At 42.1% G+C, this 27,119-nt stretch overlaps 1 protein-coding gene across 2 annotated transcripts in view; it reads right to left on the bottom strand.

Moving 5' to 3' along the window:
- The window catches only part of XKR4 (XK related 4), a 430,426-nt gene that overhangs the window by 174,185 nt on the left and 229,122 nt on the right, over positions 1-27,119 (bottom strand). For both annotated transcript variants that reach the window (XR_008536571.2, NM_001033036.1), the window contains 1 exon segment: positions 11,436-11,635. Coding sequence is in view for 1 of the 2 variants with exons in the window: in NM_001033036.1 (NP_001028208.1) it covers positions 11,436-11,635 (200 nt within the window). In the remaining variant the exon portion in view is untranslated.

Below are 27,119 nucleotides of genomic sequence, written 5' to 3'. Positions count from 1 at the left end.
GGAGTGCAGTGGCATGCTCTCAGCTCACTGCAGCCTCAAGGGATCCTCCCACCTTAGCCTCTCAAGTAACTGGGACTACATGAATGCACCACCACACCTGGCTAATTTCTTTTCTCTTTTGTAGAGATGGGGTCTTGCTGTGTTGCTCAGGCTGGTCTCAAACTCCTGGCCTCAAGCAATCCTCCTGCCTTGGACTCCCAAAGTGCTAGGATTATAGGTGTGAGCCACCATAACCAGCCAAGATTTTCATTGCTGAGTGGCAGGAAGGTGATTTATACTTTCTCCTTCATGCATACTTGGGTTTTCTATTTTATCTTTAATAATATGTGTAATAGGGAATAAAAGTAAATATTTTAAAAATTCCAAATATGTAAAAGTTTTACAAATACAGCATTTGGAGGAGGGGAACTTATATTGTGTCCTTTCCTTTATGTAAAATAACACTGTGACATTCCACAGGAACTTGTGAGCAGTCTGTATTGGCTAGTCCAACTGAAAAGCCAATACAAACTGAAGTAGCTTCTGAAGATGGTAAAAATCTGTCAGCATTCTTCAGTCAGAGGACTTTTGAGTGCCTTCCATGTTATAGGCCTTTTCCTATACTTCTTGCTTCATGGTGCTCACACTCTAGTAAAGGTGATGAGAATAATAATAAAACATATGGATGAATAGAATTTCAAAAGTCCAAAGAGAAAATCACACAGAGTAAGTAGATGGGGGCATCTGTGGGAAAGGGGAGAGCTGTGTGTTTTAGGAGTGATGTTGGAGCCCCATCCTGATTGGAAAGGGATGAGCTATGTGAAGACCTAGGGCAATGGTCCAGCAAATGCAGGGTCCTTGATGGGGCAGCAGCCAGGGCCTGTCTCAGAGACAGAGGACGGCCAGCCAGAGCTGCAGGACTCACACGAGCCAGTGGGAGAGTGGGGAGACTTGGAGGCTCCACAGCAGGGGCCTTGTCACATGCCTGTCACCAGTTTGTACTTCATTTAATTGCAGCAAGAAGTCCCCAGGGAGTTTTAACGAGAGCAGTGAAGTGATAGAAAGATCATTGTGGGCCAGGCACCATGGCTCACACCTGTAATCCCAGCACTTTGGGAGGCGGGTGGATCACCTGAGGTCGGGAGTTCAAGACCAGCCTGGCCAACATGGTGAAACACCGTCTTTACTAAAAATACAAAAATTAGCTGGGTGTGGTGGCGTGTGCCTGTAGTCTCAGCTACTTGGGAGGCTGAGGCACGGGAATCGCTTGAACCCGGGAGGCAGAGGTTGCAGTGAGCCGAGATCGTGCCACTGCACTCCAGCCTGGGTGACAAAGTGAGACTCTGTCTCAAAAAAACAAAAAACAAAAACAAAAACAAAACAAAACGCATCGCTATGGCTGCTGTGTGGCAAGTAGGCTGTGGGAAAAGGTGAAAGGGGGTACCAGTTCACTGGAGAAGGGTAACTGAGCTGGTGTTTGGAGAGAGTGTTATCAGCGGAGGCGGCAAAGGGTGGTCGGATTTGGGATGTGTTTTGGAGGTGGAGCACACAGGACTTGCTGATGGACTGGATCGGGGGTGAGGAAAAAGAAGAATGAAAGATACTTTTCAGTTTGATTATTATCAGGAGATGCAAATTAAAGTCACGTTGAGATACTAACCCATGGGTAAAATTCAGAGGACTCACAATGCCACGTTTTGGAGTGGATTTGGAGCAATCTCAAGACACACACTGCTGGTAGAAATATAAATTGGTACCAGCACTTTGGAAAACTCTTTGGCATCATCTACTCACATTCAGTGTCTGTCTGTACCCCATGACTCAGCAATTTCACTCTTAGGTATGAACCCAGAAGTAATAGGTGTGCACATGTATTAAAGACACATTAAAAATATTCAACAGTAACATTAACCATAATACTCCTAAGCTGAAAACAAACCAGTGTACATCAACAACCACAAAATGGACAGAGATTTATTCTTACAATAAATTATTGTAGAGCAATGAAATGAATGGGTTACAGTTACGTGGAATCATATCTCACAAGCACAACACTGAATGAAAGAATCCAGAAACACACACACACACACACACACACACAATAATGTATGTTTCTATTTATATAAAGGTCAAAAACTTGCAAAACTAATTTTTTCAAATAGTGATCACATGTAGAACGGTGGGCACACAGGTAAGGAGGGGGTAAGAGCAGGGCTTCTGTGATGCTGAAAACGCTCTTCCTTTGACCTCGGGAGTAGTTTCTCACAACTGTGTACTTTTCTGTATATACGTTACACTTGAAAACAATGTTTAAAAATTAGGAAACAAAAACAGAGGATAGGAAGTGAGGAAGAGGAGACAGAGGATAAGATGAATTTTTCAAGCAGTTTGTGAAGAGCAAGAAAGTAATGTGGTAGTGGGTGGTGGAGTGGGTTCATTTTTTCTTGATTACAGCATGTTTGTTTGTGTGATGATGGCAGTGATGCAGGAGTGAGGAAAAACTGATAATGCAGAATAGGGAGAGAGAGGGTAATTCCAAGAACAGGGTGCTTGAGCAGGTGGCAGTGGACTCCAGGGTAGAAGAGAGGGACTTTAGCTGGGAGCCAGCATATTCTCAGAGGAAAGGCAGGACATATGGGTGAGGAAATAAAATAGCTCTTGTTTTATTGCCTCTATTTTCTTACTGAAATCAGGTTAAGAATACTGGAGTCAGACCGTTGGAATATGAGGCCACCAGAGAAAGTAGGAAGCAGTTCATTTTGGAGCAGGAAACGGAATTTCAAGGGGGACATAAGGTAGGCTTGCTGGACAAGGTTGAGTGGCCACGTGAGGTCTGTGGTCACACATTTAAGGAAAGATATGTCCGTTGCCAGACTCGGCTGCCTGGGCGTTTTCATGACACAACCTCCATGATCTAGAGCGCCTGCTTTTGTCTCATACCATAGCCTTTCAGGCCTTCACCTCCAACTGTTACTCAGAAATAGCTTTAACAAGCTTCGTTATCAAGTTTCTCAGCTGGGAGCAGACGCAAGTCACAAAACAGAATGGGAAGTGTGTGCCAGCTCCCTCCACCCGAAAGGGGGGACTCTGCAGACCCTTTTCTGGACTCTCTGACTGGCCGGCTGCCCGGTGGGTTCTGCCAATAGGTGGCACTGGTGGGAGGTTGGAAGGTAGGAGGAGAGGAGAAGAGACTTTCTGGTTTCCTCTGCAGATCAGCATCCTATTATCACTGGGCCTCCACAGCGCCTGTCTCCAGCCAGCCGCTGCTTTTGGCATTCCTGGCCCCAGCCTCGTCCCAGCCCAGGGGAGGCAGCAGCAGCCGGCCTGTGCCCTCCGCAGCCGGAATGTTCCAGGTGCGCCCCACTCCCTCGCTGCCTGGCTGGCTCCATGGCTGTCCCCGCAGCTGCGAGGTTGCACCCCTTCTGTCACCCAGCACTCCTCAGGCAGTACCCTTCCCTAGAGGTCTGAGCCCTCTTCCTTCACTCCTCTAGCCCTACAGATAAGAGCTTCTTCCTTCAGTTACGAATCTCCTGATTTCATGAGCATCACTTTTCATCCTCTCACCCTCCCAGCACCTGTGCCGCCCATTCCTCGATCTAAATCCTTTTTTTTTTTTTTTTTTTTTTTTGAGACGAAGTTTCACTCTTGTTGCCCAGGCTGGAGTGCAATGGTGTGATCTCGGCCCACCGCAACCTCCGCCTCCCGGGTTCAAGCGATTCTCCTGCCTCAGCCTCCCAAGTAGCTGGGATTACAGGCATGCGCCACCATGCCCGGCTAATTTTTTTGTAATTTTAGTAGAGCCGGGGTTTCTCCATGTTGGTCAGGGTGGTCTCGAACTCCTAACCTCAGGTGATCCGCCCGCCTTGGCCTCCCAAAGTGCTGGGATTACAGGCGTGAGTCACCGCGTCCGGCCCCCTTCTTTAAAAATATCTAACATGTTCTACTTTCCTAGTCTGGGGTGGTATGCTACTTGATACATCATCACAAAAAGCAAAATCCAGCAGCTAATGACCTGCCATACAACAACAAAGCTCAGTGGTTTGGACCCACTGGAAGACTGTGCGAGCCACCCTAGTGAACGTCGTGCGTGAAGGGCCAGCGGCAGCCAGCGCGCACAGCAGGCTGCAGAAGAGTGGAGCCGGCTGCAGCCTCATGCTCCACATCCCAGGGCACAAAAGGTCCTCCCAGGGGTCCTGAGGCTGTGATGCAACTGGATTAAACACACCACTTTGCCCTGGTCCTACTTAAGTTTTCAAAAGCTGTCAACATAAATTTCATAGAAACAACTCTCTTTCACACTGTATTTCATCAGTTTATCTATTAATAATACTAATTAAACTAAATTAAACTAATTAACCTAACTAAATTATGTAATGCAAACCTAAGTTTACAATAAAAAGACGTTGGTCGGGTGTGGTGGCTCACGCCTGTAATCCCAGCACTTTGGGTGGCCGAGGTGGGCAGATTACCAGAGGTCAGGAGACCAGCCTGGCCAACATGGAGAAATCCCATCTCTACTAAAAATACAAAATTAGTCGGGCGTGGTGGCGGGGGCCTGTAATTCCAGCTACTAAGGAGGCTGAGGCAGGAGAATTGCTTGAATTCGGGAGGCAGAGGTTGCAGTGAGCCAAGATCGCACCACTGCATTCCAGCCTAAGCAACAGAGCAAGACTCTGTCTCAGAAAACAAACAAACAAAAAAAGCCAACAAAACAAAACAAAACAAAAACCCAACCAACCAAACGAACAATAAGAAGGACATTGAGAAAAACAGTTTCAGACACCCAGCTTGACTCTGGCAGAGTACATAGCTCAACTTCAGACAACTCTGCCTGGGGACTGAAAGCAACCTGCTTGGCATGAATATTCAATATCCTGAGGGGCATCGGGGAGAACACGCTACAGAAGGAGCAGGGCGTGGCCTGAGCAGAGCTGGAGAGGAGGACTCATCCCGTAGGAGTCTCGCGATGATGAGCATCCTTCCAGCTGAGGCGGTGGGCCCGGGGGTGGAATGTGCTGGGCAAAGTTGGATTTGAGCAAAGACTCGCGCGTCAGATAGAGGAGGGGACCAGATGTCCTTGATGCTGCCTTCCTGCTCCTTCCAGTACCATCAAGGACGTCAGAACTGTTCGATCGGAACTGTGTGATTCAGTCCATCAGAACCGTCTGACAATGGACACACGGCTGCTCAGGCAGAGGCTGCCTGGCCCCTTCCCGGAGCAGGTGAGCTGGAAGTGCTGTAAGCCCCCCTCTCATTTTAAACTAATTATCCTAACTAATTAAACCAAATTATTGATCCTTCTACAAAATGGCACCACTCAGTCTGGAATGCACCCAGATAAATGGGTGTTTCTAAATATGTTCTGTCGTGTTGTTTATAGCGTCACATTATAAACTTTTAGTAAAAAGTGAACTTCTTTAGTACAAATGTTGCACAGAGCTTCACACACCATCATGCACAAACAAGCTTTCAATAAATGTGTTAATTAACTACGATAATAGCAACTGCAGAGTAGGCAGATCCAGAGGGACTTGGAGCCTAGACCCCTCACAGACTGGCACTCTCGCCTGCACTCTTCCCCCTCTGCAGAATCCAGAGGTAGGGGCAAGCACATTAGAAGACAGTGGTACGGGGCAAAGGAGGAAGGCCTTGGGCACAGGGGTGACTGGGATTTTCTCTAACCCAGGTCATTTAAATGCGGCTGGAGACAGGCTGGGACCTGTTTCCACCTGCTTCGCGATGAGGTGGGGCAAGTTGCAAGCCAGTGTTAGGTCTCAAGAGTGCTCAACAGGAGAGGACAAATGAGGTGTTTTTCACAATTCAGGTATTTCTTGGTTACCCTAGTTAGCAGGTAACAGTGTTTGCCGGATATTTGAGGACAACTTTACTTCTGACTTCCTGTGGAGCCTCATAGGATGCAAGACAGGAGAGGAATAATTAGAAACGCCTTCCAGCTCCCTGTTTCCCTTTTCCTTTCACAAAGTATTCAGGATAAACTGTTGGCAAAAGGAGTTTTTTTCATATTCTTCTAGAATATGAAGGAATGAGAAGTTGGTGTTTTTCGTTTTTGTTCAGTAAAGCTTTCCTGGGCACATGGCCTGTGGGACAGCCTTTGTTGGTAACTCACTCAGCACACCCCAGCTAAATACACTTAGGGTGTAGGATGAGATTTTCCATTAGTGATAAGGTAGCAATGGGAAACAAAGAACTAAAGCCTTCTGGAAAAAGTGGAAACATTTAGGTTGGTGGATTGGCACTCAACCAATTCATCTAGTGAAGGCCAGATATTTGTTTGTTTGTTTTACTTAGATGGTTCCTCCACAAGGAAGCATTATTTCCGCACAATGCTTCCCCTGTGCAGCCAGGTGACTGTGCTGTACTCAGCCTGGGCTGTGGTGTATACACCCTCATTGAGAGCATCCGCGATGTGCCGTGATTCTACATGGTGTTCTGGGCTGCTCTGGGGAGCACACCCTTTGACCCCAGGGAGCTCTGAGCAACACTGTATTGCTGAGGAAGGCTGTGGACAGTTGTCTGTACATGAACTGGTATCTTCTCTGCCTATCATGGGAGGCTGGGTCTGAGGAACCAAAATAAACTATTCATAATATGACAATCAAAAACCTAAAACTGACTGCTCATTTTACAGGTTCTTGGGGTCATTCAAAAGTCCAGATGGGGTTACTCTGACCATGAATCTTCTACCTTTGCTGGCGTCATTTAGACAGACATGGAGGTCTGAAATTCTGGGTGACTTATCTTAAGCTGTCTTTGTTTTTGCAGTCTCAAGACTTTAACTTGATTGTCCTCCACCATTTCAGGCTTAAAATGTCTAAAATGCTCTCCCCCTAAGTGGCTGCTCCTGCTGACCTGCTTGATTTTGTCGTCACCAGGTTCTCTCTCAGTCAAATGGACTCAAGCTTCGGTCTCTTTCAGTCCATGCTCTGTCTGTCAAAAGACCTGACCATTCTCTCTTCACGATGTTTCTTGCACTTCCTTTCTAACACACACCCCTTAATTCAGGGTTCATGAGCTCAAATTTGAACTATTTTTCCCGTTTTCACATGCCTCAAATTCTCCACCTGTTATTTCCCTGTTCTAAAACTCAGGCCCCATGTGAGACCTACTCAGTGAGAATTTGCTTTTCCATAAGATTCCCTGGTAGATTTCTGCAAGATCAAGCCTAAGAAGCCCTATGCAATGGGCCAAGGGTCTGCCGAATCCTTTGTGTGTACTCTCTCATTTAATCTCTACAATCCTATGAATTAGCACTATTATTATCCCTCAGTATTCATGGGCAAATTGAGGCTTAACAACGATAAGAAAATTGCCTGAGATCAGGGGCTGAAGTTCAGGACACCTTGAGGAAATACTAATGTGGAAATAAAAATGTGAACGAGCAGTTAGGACCGGATACTCTGAGGAGGTTAAACTGAATTCTGCAGGACGAGTAAGAACTAGACAGGCTAAGAGAGAGGGGACGAGAATATTCTGGAGAGGTTAATAGCAGGTGCAAAGGCCTGGAGGTGGGAGAGAAATGGGAACATTTTCAGAACAGAGAGGAGCGCAGCGTGGTTGCAGAGCAGTGACTAACGAGGAGAAGGCTGTGACACAAAGGCCTTGGAACTTGCTCAGGAATCTTGTTTAATTTTAATGAGTGCCAAGGGGAACACTGAAGTAGTTTAGATTAGAGTCTAAGAGGCTCTAGGACCGCTCCAAGGGGAAGGGAATGAAGAGGGCAGGGGTGAGGATGAAGCTGTGGGCTATCCACAGGGGTCTGGGTGGGAGTGCATGTGGTCCGGCCAGGAGAGCACAGTAGAAATGAGGTGAAATGAATGAGTGAGATTTTGCTGGAAGATACAACTGACAGGCCTCGGACCACATCTTCCTCAGCATCTTTGGCACCCTCACTAAACAGGTAGAGAGCAGCACCCTCCACGTGGACACTAACAGAAATGCCATGGTCCATCTCCGTGGTCGAGTGGGGTCTCCCTCCCTCCTTCTCCCCATCCCACTTTCCTTCCTGCCTGCCCTCCTCTCCCCCTCTCAACGTCCCTCTCCCCTCTCCGCCTCTCTCCTAGTGAGGATAAGGGATTGGGATTGGAAAACCATAATGACATGTAAACTGGAAACTCTCTGGAAGTACAGTGAGCACTACCTGTGCAGGTACAGCCGTGCATGCTGTCTGGCCTCCTGGTGTGTATCTTATACTCCAGGGGGAGCTGGCTCTGGGACATCCCAGATCCCGTGGAGAGTAGCTGCTGCCTTGTAATATGTCCAATGTGACTATGGAGCGTGAAGAGCTGCATATTCAGGTTTGAGACTCAGCTTTGCCCTGATTCCTGCTCTCTGAACAGATGCCAAACTGTGCCTCTTGGGCCAGTGCAAATGGAGAAACAATTATGCTCCAACAGTTCTCCCTGGGCCTGTCAGCCTCCAGCATGAGGAGGCTCCTCTGACTGAGTGACTACATAAGGAAGGAGAAGCAGCTGACAGTGTTCTAGGGCTACCCAGCTTCCACGAAGAGAATACAATACCTAATAACAGTTATAAAATGTCATATTTCTTGTCTGATTTTTCTTATTTTTTAAAAACACTGCAGAGAGTGGGATGGTTGAAATTGGGTTTAAAGATCAATTTTCTTTCTATCCTAAAAAATGGTAATTTTAGACAGTCACATACAGAGTGACCATTCTCTCCCTGCTAAATAAGAATGTTTTAGATATTTTGATTCACAGCTATCTGCAAATGCTTTACAGATTTCATGCCTATTGATTATTTACATTCATAGCAGAGGGCTGTGTTTTCACATGTAAATCCCAATAATTTTTTTTTAACCATTGAAGATGTATGAAAATACATGTCAAACTAGGTTATCACATTTATTTTTCTTTTCCTAAAGGGGAACAGCTCTGTTCTTAGAACTCACATCAATTTAATTTATCAGCTGGTTTGTTTGTAAGTGGGATCATCTATCAGCAGAGGGGTATTTAGAAGCTGTCCCTCTGAAGACAGGTTTCAGGTTTCTCTTCAAAATGCAAAAGGAATCACAGAGTGTTGCCTGGGCTGGTCTTCGTTGGCTGGAGGGTTTGTCGTTGTTTTTCACTGTCAGATATTTTCACTCTTTGTTTTGTAACACAACCGTCTACCCACCTGCCTTGTTAAAAAATCAGTAGCAATAAGATCAACATAGTGGGCTTATTCCTCCTCTTGACTCAATGACTTGCAATGATTCTTAGTGATATTTGGATCAACCTGTCTTTTGGCCACCTTTGGAGTGAAACAGAACCTAGTTTCCCTATGCCATTCTGAAACTTGACAGCAAGGCTTGCCTTGGCTAAGGATGAGGTCTGGCATTCAATGCCTGCGGTACACCTGACGTATATGTGTCAAGCTTAATCGGTTAGCTGGGGACACTAGATGTGAGGAAAGAGCCAAAGACTCAAAAAACGCAACTCAACTCTTGGTTCCTATGTTTAGGATAAATAATCTGATGAAGACTAAGGATTGCATTTTCCTCATTTTTTTTTTTCTGTACAATTTTATGTATCGTCCTTAAACTGAAAATGTGACCTCATTTTCTCAGATCCCTCTCTCACCTTCCCTTCTCTATCTCCATCATCTTTGGAAGAAAAATCTCTCCATAATTTTCCAAATCTTTTAGAAAACTAGTAGAGATACTCAGTGACCTCGGGCCACCAGAAGGTGACTTGCAACCCTCCACGTGTGCTCCCGGATTTTCTCCCTCTAGAGAGTTCCCAATTGTATAATTGTACTAAGGAGTTGCCAAGTTGTTCTGGAGATGAGCACTAAATTCCTGACAGAGATTTAGTTTGATGTTGCCTTTCAATTTCATTTGTATTCTGGTTTACAGATCATTTCCTAAAACATATACCTGGCATTATATGCCTATTGGGAATTCATTGATTCAAAGATAGAATAGAGCTGTCAGGAAGTTTGGAAATCATCCAGTTTAACTTGTGACCTTTACATTTGAGCAACCTGGGGCCCAAAGAGATTAAGTGGCTGTGCGAGGTTTTATAGTGAGGTAGTGAGACAGCCAGAGCCCAGGCCTCTGCATGCCCAGCTCATGGTCTTCAACCACCAGACGCAACGAAAAACAGTCATCCACAACTAATTCACACGGCCTTCTGCCTTCTCCGTGCTTTTCTCTTTTTCTGTGCAAAGACTCCACTTTCCTCTTCTTCCAATTTGCTGTCTAGCAATTGAGAAACATACATTGTGGATCTCTTTGACCTTATTCTCAAACTTCTTGGACCAAAGCTATTCTAGTGTGAAACTAGGGTTGGGCCAGGAATCTATGAATAAATGGGTCACCAGCTACCAATACACATTTTCTCTTCCTTTTCCTATACAGGTAACATGCACCCTGATTCTGTCCCCCAAATTAAAGCACTCAGCTTAAACTAGCATGCTCCATGCCATAAAAAGTTATAAGGACAGTGAGGAGATTCCCCAGACCAACCAGAACAAAACCCAAATTGGAGCATGACCCAGCACAAGGGAGCAGCATGTGCCCAGAGGGGCGCACAGAGGCCCTGCTGAGATCCAAACAAAACGAGCACCTTACAATATGTTAACTGTGTAACAGCATCTATTTAGTTACAGGATTGACAAATTAATAGGAAATGCTTTCCTTAGAAAATGCCCTCTTATCCATCATCCATGTGCCCATGTATTCACCTGCTTACCCACCAGTCTGTCTAATCTTCTTGCTGCCTTATTCTAGAAAGGATTTGAGCAGCAGGCTTTAAGGAAATGCCTGGCAGCTCTGCTGTAACTGAAATAGTCCTACTGATGAGATCATCAAATATGAGAAAGCACAAAGATATTAATCTGATAATAATATCCATTTTATAAAACTTCATAGTATATAAATATTAATAAACATTCACAACATGTTTTTCCTTTATGACCTTCTTTCTTTAAATATTAGGGTAATCTCTACCATTTCCTTTTAATCTCCTTTTTCTCATTGTCTCTCTCTCTCTCTCTCAACATCAAAAGGAAATAGTAGGAATTACTCTAATACCATATATATACACACACACACATGCATACACACATATGTATATTAGAGAGAGAGAGAGAGAGTTACTGCTTTCTTTGCAACTTTTGGAAATTATACCATTATAAAAACCAGAAAGCCTCAGTTGACTGACTCTATCCCCACATCGACCAAGTGTAAAATCATAAAGATTTTTTTTTTCCTACTAAGAGGACAGCTGGAGAGCAAAAATGCACTGTCTTTCCATTAATCAGTCATGAGAAGCAATGGTAGGAAAACATCATGCATCATTCACGAAACACATGTAAAACAGCAGACACATCACAGGCCTGTGTCAACAAAGGGCATTAGGACATTTCCTCAGATTGTGACAAAAGTAGCCAGTCAATCTTTCCCCAAATTCAGAAACCAAATTGCAAGCCCTTACCTTGGAGGGCCTGTAAGCTATGAGTCTGTACGATAATGCAGAGCTGCAGGACCAGCTGTGGAGCACTTTCCAGAAAGGTGGCTAGCAAATGCAGCATACTCACATCCGCATACTCATATACCATTTTCCAGTAAAACCTCCATCTGTCATTCTCCCCACTCTGTCGGCTTCGAATACCTAAGTATATTGTGTGGAAATATCTAGAAAGAAAACATGGAGAATAAGAAAGAGATGAGTGATGATAGTTTATAATTCAAACTCCAGGGTTGTTCTTTTCTGCAAGCCACCATATGCAAGCAAGCACAAGAAACAATTACCTCGGGGGCTTATGAGTTAAAGTCCAAAGTTAACTGCTTAAGAGTACCCATATTTGTAAATGCTCACTTTGAGAAGTCACTGCAATTTTAGTCCTCATAAAGACCTTCTGCTCAATTGCAATATGAAGAAGCGTGAGGTGGAATGTGGTGGAAATTCAGGTGGAGAATGGGTTTGCTACTTTAAAGATCTACATACATTCTTTTTTGTCAGTTTCTTTATGTGCTCAACGGTGTTCATGAGGGGATTTCTCCTAGGACAGAATGAAAGCCTGAAATACCAAAATGTATGTGCATATAAACCTTCTTATGCCTTAAAAACCACTTTTTATTATTGCAAATTCCCAACATATACAAAAGGAGAAAAAAATAAAGTAATGCATCCACTATACCCTTCCACCCAGTGTACGTACAGTTGATCCTTGAACAATGAGGGTTGGGATATCAATGTAGTTGAAAATCTGCATATAATTTTTGACTCTCCACTTCACTAATAGCCTATAGTTGATTGGAAGCCTTACTGATAACATAAACAGTCTATCAACACATATTTTCTATATGTATTATATACTGTATTCCTACAATAAAGAGAAAAGAAAATATTAAAATCATAAGGAAAAGAAAATATATTAACTATCTATTAAGTTGAAGTGGATCATAAATGTCTTCATCGTCATCATCTTTACATTGAATAGGCTGAGGAGGAAGAGGAGGGGTTGGTTTTGCTGTCTCAGGGGTGGTAGAGGTGGAATAAAATCTGCCTGTAAGTAGACCTGCACAGTTCAAACTTGTATTGTTCAAGGGTCAACTGGAGTTATCAACATATTGCCAATCTTTTTTATTTGTACCTCCACTTACGTCCTGTCACCAAATTATTTTAAAGCAAACCCCGGGCATCACATTATTTCATCTATAAGTATTTTATTTAAAATAATTTTAAAACCAATATTGTGATCACATTTACAAATAAAGACAGTAATTTCTTAACAGTATCAAATACTCAATGTTCATATTTTCCTGATTATCACAATTTTTTAAGTTTGTTTGAAATGCAGTCCAAACAGGATCCACATAAGATGATTATTTGATACGTATCTTAAGTCTTTTTTGCAACATAGATTATCCTTCCATGTCCTTTTAAATTTCTTGCGTATTTTCTTTGTCTTGATTTTAATGATTGTATTTGCATGGTGTGGTTAACATATCTATCCTTTGTGTTTTCTGCAAATGGGTAATTAGTGTTAGAATTTTGATCAGCTTCAAGTTCGACTGTTTTTGGCAGGTGATGTTGTGTACTTTCATCAGGAAGCACATCAGAATTAGTTGTTCTATTTTATGATCTTACCATATACTGATGATATTGCAATCAATGTTGCAAAATGGTGATATTCAGAGTCCATCATCCTTCTTTACTTACTTGTTAGAATACTTCTCCAGCTCTCTTGCCAATGTCTCTACAGTATTTGGTTGTCTGGAGCTTGCTGTCTTGTAGATCCCTCAAGAAAAGTACATAGGGATAATATTTCCTGAGCTCTTGCATATTTATAACAGTATGTAGTTCTCAATCTTGCCTTGGGTGAGTATAGGTTCTTTTGGTTACACAGACCCAAAAGTTTCACAGTTTTAGTTGGAGATTGGTACCTACTTTTAGAGTCTGTGAATGAACTGCATTTACCTAGTGCAAAGATTCTCAGATGCCAAGAGCGAAGGATAGCAGAGATACAGCAAGGAAGTGCAGGTGCAGAAAATCCAGGCAAGCTTTTCACCGAAAGCTTAGGTTGGATGGATATAGAATTCATGCATATTCCATGCAAGGTCCAAGATCTGCAATTTATTTATTTGAGCCCTTTAAATCTGTCACTTCATTGTTTACTAGCCTAGTGTTCTTATGGAAAAGTCTGATAGAAATCTGACATTCATTCTCTTATAAGCTACTTGATCTTTTTGCTTTGAAGTCCCAAGCATATTTTGTTTCTTTTTAGAGATCTATGGTTTTATTAGAATGTACCTTGATATCGGCTGTTCTGCATCCATTTTCTGAAGAATGTGATATGTATCTTCATTATATAGCTTCAGGTTTCCATGTGTAGTTTTAATTTTTCTTGAATGATAGCATTCAGTATTTTTTCTAATCCATTGCTTTGTCTTTCTTCTTGGATGCCTCCTATTGATTATATATGCTATATCTGCTTTATTCTGTGTCTAACAGTTTCTCTTGAATCCTTCTAATCTCAAATTTCTTCTTGATTTTTCCTCCTCTCCATCTTCTATTCATCTTCTCACTATGGTGTGTGTATAGTGCCATATCCCTTCCAGTTGAGTTTTCATGTCTGTCCTGCTTTTTTTTTTAATATAAAATTCTAGGCTGGTCATGGTGGCTTACACCTGTAATCCCAGCACTTTGGGAGGCTGAGGTGGGCGGACCACCTGAGGTCAGGAGTTCAAGACCAGCCTGACCAATATGATGAAACCCCCTCTCTACTAAAACTACAAAAATTAGCTGGGTGTGGTGGCACATGCCTATAATCCTAGCTACTTGGGAGGCTGAGACGGGAGAATCACTTGAACCTAGGAGGCAGAGGTTGCGGTGAGCCGAGATCATGTCATTGCGCTCCAGCCTGGGCAACAAGAATGAAACTCCATCTCAAAAAAAAAAAAAAAAAATTCTATACTGATGAGTCCTATCCATCATCCTTTGTGTCAAATATTACTTTTTTCTACTTATTTCTTTTATGAATTTTTCTAATTCTGATTTATATTGTTCTTCATAGCTTTTACAATTTTAAAATTTTCTTTCAGGTCATTTAGAAGTATTTGCTTATGATTTTTATCCATTTTGTGCATGTGTGTTTTTTTTTGTTTCATTGTCTATAGAAACATCAGTTTTCTTACTTTCTTTTCATTGTAATAATTGATAATTTTCTTGTTGCTAAGTTTTAAAAGTTAATTTAGTTTCCTATACTTTTAGGAGGGATGAGTGGGCCAGGATAGCTGAGCTTGTTTTACAGCTGTAACACACTCTTCTGGTGTTCTCATGAAGTGGTAAACAGAATCACTTGTTACTTTCTGCTATCAGCTGCCTCTGCTCCTCCCCCCTTTTATTTGGACATTCTGTCTCATCTTTTGCGGTTGTCCCTGTCCTACTCAGTTTGGAATCTATTCCCAGCAGATTCTCCTCAGTATGGAGGCTTGTTTGGGAAAGGCCTTCAGTTTCTTAGTTAATGGGATTAAAGGACCCAGCCCGCTCCAGTAGCATCAGATTTGGTTGCACTGTGGCCTCCTTGGACTCACCCCTGCATTGGATCATTGAGAACACCCTCCCTCCATGTCTCCCCTCCTACTCTGAGCTTGGTTCAGGGCACTTCTCAGGGAGTATCTAGTTCTCAAGGTCTTCCCTCTGCTTTCTCCTGCATGGTTTTGATATCACATTGGCTCTTACATGTTGTCACTAATTTGTCTCTAGGTAATTATGGGGGTATCTCAACACTGTTTTATCATCCACAATTCTTCAGTTTTGTCAACCTAGTTGCTCCGCCTATTTTAATTCGATAATTTTGGTAGACTAAAGAATGATGTTGCTATTGTCACCATATTTGCAGAACATACCATTTTAAAACACAAAATGGCTTTAATCATTCCCTTGAACCTTTGGCTGCTCTGTATGAACTCTAAGGTGAAGCTTGCTATCGTGCACTTTACAGGGACTTTCATGGGCAGATCTCTTTCTCCCACCGCTCCACGGCTGCAGCTTGTGATGAGCTCAGTGCAAACTGCTGGTGTTTCCTTTCTTCTACCTCCATGGCTGTTCACATGCTTATGCTTGGAATAGCCCTGGAATAGCCTTTCCTGATTCTCTGACTGCCAGGCACATTTTTGAATAGTCTCCATTCGATCATCACCAATCATCCTTGAATACTCCATGCATATGCAACCTGTTTGTATTAGTTTCCTAGAGCTGCTTTAACAAAGTGTGACAGACTGTGGTTTAAATCACAGAAATTTATTATCTCACGGTTCTGAAGACTGGAAGTCTGAAATCAGGGTGTCATCAGAGTTCATTCCTCCTGAAGTCTGTAAGGAAGCATCTGTTGCATGCCGCCCTTCAGTAGTTTCTGGTGGTTTGCTGGCAATCTTTGGCATTCCTCAGCTTGTAGAGGCATCATCCCAATTTCTGTCTTCTTCACAGGGCATTCTCCCTGTGTGTGTGTCTGTTTCTGTGTCTAAATTTCTTCTTTATATAACTACACAGTCATACTGATTAGGAGTCACCCCAATGATCTCATCTTCACTTGATCATGACAAAGATCTTATTCTATTTCCAAAATAAAGTCACATTCACAGGTATGAGGTTAGGACTTCAGTATCTGTAAGGGAGGACACAATTCAACCCTAACACTTTTCTATCAGTGTTTGATCTTGTTCACTCCATGACTTCTCCTCCCCTGTTTAGTGATTTCCAAGTCTGCATCTCAAACTCCAACCCTCACCTGAGATTCAAACACATGTCCCCATCTACTTTCCAGATTTCCCGCAATCATATAAAAGCAAACATATTCAAAACACCTTGTTAGACTTCTTTCTAAATTTGTCCCATTTGCTATACTGGGGAGACACTTCCATCCATTAAGTTGTCCAAGCTAAATCTAGGGGGCATTTTAGGCCTTTACTACTTACATCTGGTAACTATATTCTGGAGCTTTTATCTCTTTAATATATTTCTTTTCCTCTCCCTTTACTAAAGTCAGATTCTTTGGGTTTCTATTTTGGTTCTTTAATCGACTAATGGTATGACTTTGGGCTTAAAATCTCTCTGCCTTAATATGTCCATCTTTAAAGGGGGAAAATCACAGTACCAATCACATAGGTTGACCTGAGAATTAAATGTAATAAAAGTGAAGGACTCAGCACAGAGCTTGGTATTAATAGATAGTAAGCATTCAGTAAATGCTCGTTCTTACTATTTATTGATTGACTTTGAAAACGCTAATGGATTCTTCCCATTGCTTCTAGTGTGACCTGTCTGTGACATACATTGAATCCAATTTCCATCACCTTTAAAACCTCAATGACTCCCCACTGCCTAGAAGACAAAACAGTTAAGTCAGTCAATGCAAATGAAGGCATTTAAGTTTAAAACTTTTAGTTTTAACCTTTCTTCCTAACGTTTGGCCTCTATGCCCTATCCCATATTCTATGTTCCCACACTCATTGAAACACTCCCTGCTCCTTGGAGATGAATCCGCACCTCGTGCCTTTGCTCATGTGGTTCTCCTGCCCTGGAATGCCTCTACACATTCCTTATCACGCTGGAATCTCTACTATTTTATAATACTCAAGAATTCCCTCTCCCCACCCGGGTAAAACTGGCCATTCCATTGTTTGAGCCCAAATTATCTTTATTCAGACTTTAACTAGGGAAAAATAACATTATTTTTGTATGTATTCATCTGTGAGTTCATCTCATATTCTAGAATATAAACTCCCAGAGAGGAAAGAATGTCATTTGTCTTTGTACCCCTATAAAGAAACGTCTGGCTCAGTTTCTGATGATTAATAAGCACTCAATTAACATGCATCCTTTTATGGATTCAATGAGTATGTATTGAACACATGCAATATTTGCAATTTTGTGTTTTTGTCCAAGGGAAACAGGAAGTCACTGGAGAGATTTGAATGGAAAAGTAGGGAATCTGACTTGCATTTTAACAAAGTTGGTTATTGTGTGGAAAATAAAGGATAGTAGGGCCAGGAGAAAAGTAGGGGCATTGGCCGGAAGACTAGTGCAATAATCCAGGTGAGAGAAGATGCTGGCTTTGATCAGGGGGGCCAGTGATGTTGGCTGTGTGAAGATGTAAGAGTTGGCTATCTTGTGAAGAAAGCACAGACAGTGTTTGCAGGGAGTGAACAAATTAATGAATAAATGCTCTACTTCCTTGCAATTCTAACAGAAGGTTTAAATTCAGGACCTCCATGGTCAGTAGAACTCCCACAAATGCCTCCCTGAGCTACTTTCTTTCTAGTTTTTTTCTGGGAGAAGGCTATGTATACTCCCAGCTGTTTGTTTCTATAGGCTAAAAAGCTACAAACATGCTCCCCAGGGACTTGAACTCTTCTGGTACAATGAGACGTTTGTTTTTATAGCACCTTGAGCTCACAGTTAATCTGATCCTGGTGACAGGTTTCTTCCAATAGAATAAAACAACCAGTATTAGGTTTCACAGAGTTTCACATAATAAGACACAAAATCAAACCTTCTAATACTGCACATACAGAGTTCAAACGTCTATAAACCAAGGATGGCAAAAAAAAAAAAAAAAAAAAAAAAGCTGTTTTCAGGTCCTGAATGGGGAGTTTTTTTGTTTTAATTTTGGTAAACTATATATAACATAAAATTTACCGTCCTAATTATTTTAAGTGTGCAGTTCAGGAGTGTGAAGTGCCATCACATTGCTGTGCAAACATCACCACCACCCATCTTCAGAAGTCCGTTCACCTTAGAAAATGGAAACACTGGCTGGGCATGGTGGCTCATGCCTGTAATCCCAGCACTTTGGGAGGCCAAGGTGGGTGGATCACTTGAGGTCAGGAGTTCGAGACCAGCCTTGCCAACATGGTGAAACCCCATCTCTACCAAAAACATAAAAAATTAGCCAGGTGTGGTGGCGCACGCATGTAATCCCAGCTACTCAGGAGGCTGAGGCAGGAGAATCACTTGAACCTGGGAGGCAGAGGTTGCAGTGAACCGAGATCGTGCCAATGCACTCCAGCCAGGGTGACAGAGCGAGACTCTGTCTCAAAAAAAAAAAAAAAAAGAAAAGAAAACATAATCTCTATATCCACTAAACAATTCTCCATTCCCCTCCTTCCCCAGCCCCTGGCAACTACCATTCTACTTTCTCTCTTCTCTGGATTTAACTCTGGATGAATCTCTGGATTTAACTACTCTGGATATCTTCTCTGGATATAAGTGGAATCATACAGTATTGGTCTTTTTGTGACTGGCTTATTTAATTTAGCATAATGTCCTCAAGTTTCATCTGTGCTATATAGCTCGTATCAAACTTTACTTTTAGATGGGGAGTTTTAAAATGCCTGAATTTTTGATGGAGGAAAGACCTCCATACAACATAGCAACTCCTTGATGGGTCCAGCTTACAAAGAATGACACAGGAAAATATTCTAGATTAAGGCTCCATCTGCCAGCCTGGAAGTCCTGCCCTTAGGAAGTAGGGGCGGGTGGGTCATGTGAAGTGCCAGGCTGGTGTCCTGCACATGCTCTTGCTCTTTGAAAATAACTATAGGCAAAGAGCACGCACAAATTCACTCAGGATTAGCTATGAGGATATACAGCATTGTGTTATTTATAGTACAAAAAATGGTTAAAACCCAAATGCCCAATGATAAGGTATTAAACAAATTATAACACATCCATTCATTGTATATTGTTAAGGCAAAAGGCAGGTTAAAATAGTATAGCCAATGTATCCCATTAATAATTTTAAGTGTGTGTGTGTGTATGTGTGTGTGTGTACACACAGAATAAAATTTAGGACATTTAACACCAAAATATTAAAGTGATGATCTCTCAGTGGTGGGATCATGTGTTATTGTTATTTTTGAAATTCATAAACAATGCTGTAATAAACTTTCATGTAGCTAAAGTGCTGAAATAGCTTTCATATTTTTTAAGCTTTTGATATATATTGTAAAATTGTTCTCTAGAAAGACTGTACTAATTGGTAGTGATAAGCGTCCTTATTTTCTTAAACCCTTATGTATTATCATTAAAATTGCCAATTATATGGGTGGACAAAATGCATGTTCGATTAGTGACTTTTATTCTTATTGAGGTTTAACATTCGTTGGTGTGTATTAGCCTCTTGTATTTATTATTCTGTGATTTGCCTGAACGTCATTTTCAATTTTAATGTGTTTATTTTTCAGGCCCTGATCCTCAAATTTGGCTTATTTAACACTGACCATGGTAACCAAATCACTGACAAATTCCTACCACATATTTTATACTATAATATTCTAGCTTGGAATCAGAGGATGCAGAAGCTGGAGGGATGTAGGGATCAGATGTCCAAGGTGATATGGCTGAGAGATGGAAGCTGGGCCAAGGTCCCCGATATCCCAATACCAGGTTCCATGATCATACATTACATCTGTCCAGCTTGCATTATTCTGGAATTCACCATAGCAAAAACGCTCAGATGGTATTTACTGCATTTCCTGGTCTTCTACGTGCTTTTTTGCTGAGAGACAATAGGTGCAGAAGTTAAGGACTTCAGTTCTGAGCAATCATGGCTCTGTCAGTTCCAGAACTCTGGGGAATTACTTTCTAATTTCTAAACTTTAGGTTTCCATCCTGTTAAAAAATGACTAATTAAAAATAAGATGAGATGATGTACATAAATTACCTAGTAAGCAATAAGTAAATATTAGATGTCAGTAAAAATAAGTTGTTTTTTTTCAGGAGTAAAATCAAAGTAGCAATGATACCTTAATCTTTGGATTTTCCTTTCAGCTACCTGGGCTCCAAGACATCTTGAGACTCTGATTTGTGTGGGTCAGCTTGTATCAGAGAACTCAAAGTCTGTGGAAACCATTCTCTCTTTCATCTCTCTCTCTCTGTCTGTCTCTATCTGTATTTATCTAGTTCTATATGTCTATCTGTATCCATCTCTATCTCTCTATCTGTATATCTGTCTATATCTCTATGTAAACATCTCTATCTACTTGTCTGTCTGTCTCTGTTACTCTATCTAGATCTCTACCTATTTCTGTATCTTTCTGTGTCTTTTATCTATCATCTCTCTCTCTCTCTCTGTGTGTGTGTGTGTGTGTGTGTTTATGTTTGTCTGTCTCTCTCTCCCTCTATCATCTACCTATCCATTATCTATTCATCCAGTCTATCCAGGTCCTTCCTGGATTGTATTGTAACCTCATGTCCTATATTGTAACCCCATGTCCACTTCTGACATTGGGGAGAGGAGGATGGCTGACAGCCAGTCCCTGGAAAATGACCCTTTGCACACTTGAAGAGAAAAGCCAAGCAGTCTTGTCTCCTTGGAAACTGTGCTGATTGTATCTAGAAAATATTCTTTCCTTCTGGTTCTCATAGACGATATCCTGTGAGCCAGAATTACCCCTTGAGAAGGCAGGGATGGCCGTCCCTCCCTCACAGGCTGTGTGGGGATTAGATGGGAGGATGTGCCTGGCACACACATGCCTCACTCATGACAAGCACGCTGCCATGAACTGTGGCTCTTGATGTTCTGGATTCCTCTAGATTGCTGGTCTTTTCCCCCCTCATAACTGAGGTGATTTGACGTCTTCAGTCCTCGTCATTTTCTCTAGACATGTTATCCTGCATGGTGTTTTGTCACATTGGGTTAGATCAGTCTGTTAATCAGGATCTGGGCTTCGACTGACCTTCCAGAGGAGAAGACGAAGATGTCACCACCCTACTGAGAAACAAGCTGATTTCTGGGCTTCCTGAAATCCAGGGAATCCAGGCTGGGGGCTAGGTAGGGTGGAGGTTGGGGCTCACTAAGGTTTTCCTTTTGAGGATTCTGCGTGGTTGTAAGAAAATATCTCTAAAGAGGTTGGTCAGGGAAGTTCACAGTAATGAAAAGCTTCAGGTCCACTTAGATATTTATACAGATGGCAGAGAGAAGTCACAGAAAGCCATATACACAGTTAAAAATTTAGCATAACTACCACAGAGTATCATTAAAGGAGGAAAAAAGTTTCAAGGCCTTGCCATCAAGGATGAAATATGCCATGAGCATGAGAGAACAGTGGATTAAATACCCAGCTCTCATTAGTGCTAATGGGAGATGTTCCCGATAAAAGCCCTCTCTGAAATGTCAATGTGTTCTGCCTCCTCTTCAGAGGTAAACACATTTACAAGACACTTGCTTTCCTTACCATATGACTGATTCATTTTCTCATATGGTCATTCTTATTATTTATTGCCTTGGGAAGCATGCTAAGGGAAGATATAGTTTTGTTTACATCACAAAGGTCACCAGGAATTCTGCACTGACTTTATACACATAATATCAGTCCAACAACATCTTGACTTTGTGATTTCCTTAGCATTTTTGAAGATGTGCATGAAAACACACATGCATAACTCCCCACTACACCATACACACGGACACCTATATGTAACGCATCCCCTCCACAACGCAGGCACAAAATCAAGTCCAGTGAGACTCTGAACATGTAAATTGCATTTAAATTCTCAGCTCCTTTTCATCAGTATTTTCCAAGTGCTAAACAGCACCATGGACTCAAACCACAGCCTCCTATGTCACTAAGTTCAGACTGAAACATAATATGGCCTAAGTGACAAGCTTGGCAGGGAAATCTCAAACATTTGGTATGTCAAAGATCACATAGCTAGTACATATTTAATCTAAAATTGAAATGATTGACATAATCCTTACATTACTTGTGGGGAAATGGGATGTACGTGAGTCATGTTTCAGACAGTACATATGTAAGATAAATATTTCAATCCCGAAATAAGATTTGATGGAGTGTTACATTAACTGCTGATGTATCCATAGCTGAATAAGAAATCATTAATACCTATGATGATACTATGCAAATATATTCTAATATTGAATTTTATTTTGCTATCTTTTGTACATTAAACAGTTTGGCTGTTATCAGTTGTTATTTTTACTGTCTGAAAAATACAGAGTGAAATCTGTGCAGAAGAGCTTTAAATAAACAACATTACTAAACAGTGATTCCAGCAAGTCATATTTTCTTCTGTTGCCTGGCTACAAAGCTTTCTAAACACACACACACACACACACACACATAACCTCAACAGGTTTCTGTTTTTGTTACTCTTAAGAAAATTGTATGACTTGTCATCCTAAGAAGTTCTTTATTGGGTAAGCTAAGCAACAAGGACACTCACACCACCACCTTGTTTTAGTACCAGGATATTAGGCTTCTGCCTTCTCCATTCTGTGGTGAATAATAGTAAAAATAACTTAAAATTCTGGCCTATATTCTATGGTAGAACATTTTCCTAGTGGCTTTTGTTTCAAGATTAGACTTTATTTCTCACTAATCATCCAAAGGAAGAAAAAACTATGTGAATTGAGGGAGAAAGAATGAATCGGGGCTGAGTGTGGTGGCTCATGCCTCTAATCCCAGCAATTTGGGAGGCCATGGCAGGTGGATCACTTGAGGTCAGGAGTTTGAGAATATCCTGGCCAACATGGTGAAGCCAGTCTCTACTAAAAATATAAAAAATTAGCCAAGTGTGGTAGTGGACGCCTGTAATCCCAGCTACTCGGAAGGCTGAGGCAGGAGAATTACTTGAACCCAGGAGGTGGAGGTTGCAGTGAGCCAAGATTGTGCCACTGCACTCCAGCCTAGGTGACAGAGCAAGACTCTGTCTCAAAAAAGAAAAAAAAGAAAAAGAAAAAGAAAATGTAAACTCTATACCCACTAAACAACGATTCTCCATTCCTCCTCTTTCCCCAGCCCCTGACAAACACCATTCTACTTTCTGTCTTCTCTGGATTTGACTACTCTAGATATCTTCTCTGGATATAAGTGAAATGATGCAGTATTTGTCTCAAAATAAAAAGTGACTGAATTGGATAACCTTCTATTTGACACAGGCATTAGGGGTCATGGTCATAGGGGACAGTTGGGGCTGTCTTCCACCCTGAGAGTACCAGAGCAGGCTGTGACCCACACTCCACTCTTCATTGTCATTGTCTCAGTGCCCCGAGTACACCACCTCTCACCAGAGGCACCAAACTTCTCCCAAAGCAATGAGTGTGCATGTAATGTCCCGCTCATGCTGATGTTACGAACATTCACAGCAGGAAAAGAGAGATGGGGAATATGCACAGGGCCTTCCAAGAAATCCTTGAACCTGATCACTTTTTCCTTTTTAAGCACACTTTAATTTTTCTTCCCAAGGGCAACACTGACTCTCAGACTAATGAGGCTTTAGGTTTCTCTGCATACACTTGACCCATGAGCTGCACTTTGATTGCCTCCATCTCCTTCCTAGATAGAAATAAGGAGAATTAATTTTGGCCCTCAAAGAAGATCATATTTCAGTGGCTACACATCATGGCGTATGGCATTGTAAGCTTACACAAAGTACAGTCATACTTATTCAGCATCTTGTATTTCATAAAGGCTTATTTTTATTTATTTCCTTTTTATTATTTTATTCTTTTTTTTTTTCTTTTTTTGAGATGGAGTCTCACTCTGTCACCCAGGCTGGAGTGCAGTGGCATGGTCTTGGCTCACTGCAACCTCTGCCTCCCGAGTTCAAGTGATTCTCCTGCCTCAGCCTCCCAAGTAGTGGGGATTACACCAAGTAGGTCTGGTGTGCACCACCACACCCAGCTAACTTTTGTATTTTTAGTAGAGACAGGGTTTCACCATGTTGGCGAGGCTTGTCTTGAACTCCTGACCTCAAGTGATCCACCTGCCATGGCCTCCCAAATTGCTGTGATCTGCCCACCTTGGCCTCCCAAAGTGCTGGGATTATAGGCATAAGCCACTGCGCCTGGTCTCCTTTTTATTATTATGTGAAAACAACATTTATCTATGGGATATGTTTTGCTTAAATTTTATACATATCTCTCACGAGGATATTTTTTACATGAGTAGTTACTCTTCAGGCATTTCCTTTGACCTAGAGGAGGAAGTAATAGAAGTTTTTTCTCTATTAAATAATTTCTCCTGTAGTAGGCACTATGGCCAGGGCCTCTTGGGCAACTTGGTGAGTCCGGCTGAAATAGGAGAGGAAGTTGCTGAACTTGGAAGGAAGGTTCTCTATGCACTCGCATCGCCTCATAGCAACTGTACCTAACAAAAGCAGCATTTCTCCCCAAATTATTCTTCTGTAGAGCTCCTACATGCAAATATTTTAACAGTAAAATGTGTATTCAAATGGAGAAGAGTGGCTTGAAGTAAATAGAGCAGTGGTTACTATTTGACGTAATATTGACATGGTGACTGTGATCCAAGTCTTCAAATGATTAAGAGGCTACTGGCAGAAATTATTAGCCACATTAAAAAAAAAACAGACAGGGTTAACAGAATATTTGTTCTCACAACTCAGGAAGCAGTGATCGTGATAGAATCAGAACCTTCATCCTAAGCCCTGTTCACGTGATTTTATGATAAATAAGGAAAGCACCGAGTGTCTGTGTGCATGTGTTTGTGCAGTGGTTCATTCTTTTTAAAGTCACAGCACTACCTTATAGCATTTTACTGCTTCACTTTAGCAGATTTATGGATGTTTATAGTTTTAAAAGATAACTGAAAAATCCATAGGCCTAGGGTGCCTGACCCATCACATCCATTGGGCAGCCAAGTATGGAGGGGAGAGAGAGAGTCGGGGCGTAACAACTTGGGGTGTTGTGTGTTTCTGGTGGCCCTGAGGTCCTGTCTGAAGTGTCCAGAAGCAGTGCACATCACAGGGATTGATTTCACCAGCAAAGTGCCAACTTCCAAGAGCTTCGATGCTTACAGCATCTACAGCCACACAACCTGCACCCGCCACACCCCATCTCATCTGAACGCTTTCAGAGGTTTAGGTCCAAATGCAATCATTTTGTGTTCTTTTTAAGGCAGTGTGTTATTGTGCACATTATTGTCTCATTATAATTGTATTATTTATTCATTCATTCATCCGTTCTAGGGGAAGAAGAAATTCAAGCTCTGTCTCTCCAGAATCTTGTCAGAATTAGAAAACATAAAATACAGTGTTGTGCAAAGATGGAGAATAAAAGAACCCAAGGTCTGGCTAGATTGAGTCTGAAATACTTTAGTGGTTGTGAATAGGAGGACTTTCTTGAAAGCAGCAATGCCCCTTCTCTGCATGAGCCCAGTCTGCAGGGGCCATTAACTGTGCCCTCTGCAGCAAGATTCTGGGAGGAGAGCAGACAATGTTTGTCTGCTCCCAGCGTACATTGGCAGGTTTGGTCTACAGTTTATCACTGTTTCATGTGGGCAGCTAATTTCTGAGAGTGGAATGCTGAAAGGCTTCATGGGCCAGCATTTCAGAGGCTGTGAGACCAATTCAATAGGAGGAAAGCATCTGAGCTCCCTGTGCCAACAGCCTGCCCATGCCTGTGGTGGGAATGTTTCTGGAAACGGCTTCCGTGGAATATAGCACAGAGCAGCTCATGAAGATGAGTCCAGGAAAGGGCGAAAAGCTTTCACCATCATAAGAACCATAATTTTTCTTATCTTATTGGTTCAGCAATATTTGCTCTCAACTGTTTTTAGCACCCCAGGGAAAATCATCATACCACAACTGGGTGTAAGAATTTGGTAAATGGGCTGTTGAAAACAATGTGCTAACCATGGCAGGAGTTGGATGATCCTCCATACAAAGCATCTAGCAGCATGCAGAGCCCTTCTCGAGAAAAGTTTCTGAGATCACTTTCCAAGCTAGGTACTATAAAGAATTTTACCTAGGCATTGTGCCTACAGACAAAAGTTCAGTGTTTCCAAATGAAAGTCTCCTTTGACTAAAACAATTGATTCATTCTACTCTTTCATTCAACAAGTATTTGTTGAGCACCTACTTGGAGATCAACACTCCTCTCGAGGGAATAGAGCAGCAAATGAAATAGGGACTTACATTTTAGATGGGGAAGATAAGCAATAAACAAGTACAAGATAAAATATACAAGTTTATGCTAAGTGCCAATAATGAAGTAAGACAGGAAGGAAAGTAAGGAGTTTCACGGGGCTTGCAAGTTCAGATGTGTGGCAGGGAAATATACTAGAGAGGTGAAACCTGGGTCAAAGTCCAAAGGAGGAAGAGGAAGCAAGCCCTCTTCGTTTAAAATCTGGAAGAACATTCCAGGCAGAATGAACAGGAGGCGATGAGGTGGCAGTGTGTGTGGTCCATTCCAGGAGCATCAGGGAGACGAGTGGTGGAGCAGATCGGAGGGAGCAGTGGGAGATCAGAGCAGAGAGGCAGTGGGAGGGTCTGATCACATAGGGCGTGGTGGGCACTGTGTGGACTGTGTGAGTGAGTTGGGAAGCAATTAGAGGGCTTAAAAAGGGGAGGAGCACAGTGAGGCCAACATCTCATGAGGACTTCCAGCAGCTGTGCTGAGAATGGCATGAAGGGGAGCGAGTGTAGAGTCAGAGGCAGGCTGTTGCAATAACCTGGCAAGTGATGATGGTTGTTAGGACCTGCACAATAGCAGTGAGGAACTGGGTAGATTCTGGGTATTTATTTTGAAGTTAAAGCCAGTGGGATTTGTGACCATGTTACACGTTATTTGTAATACTCATGGAAGACATGGGGTGTGAGAGAAAGAGGAGGCAACGCTGACTCCAAGAT

Source organism: Pan troglodytes, chromosome 7, assembly GCF_028858775.2.
Source record: "Pan troglodytes isolate AG18354 chromosome 7, NHGRI_mPanTro3-v2.0_pri, whole genome shotgun sequence".
Classification (NCBI taxonomy): domain Eukaryota; kingdom Metazoa; phylum Chordata; class Mammalia; order Primates; family Hominidae; genus Pan; species Pan troglodytes.
The sequence above is the reverse complement of the archived record's forward strand: the minus strand, read 5'-3'. Positions and strand labels throughout refer to the sequence as shown.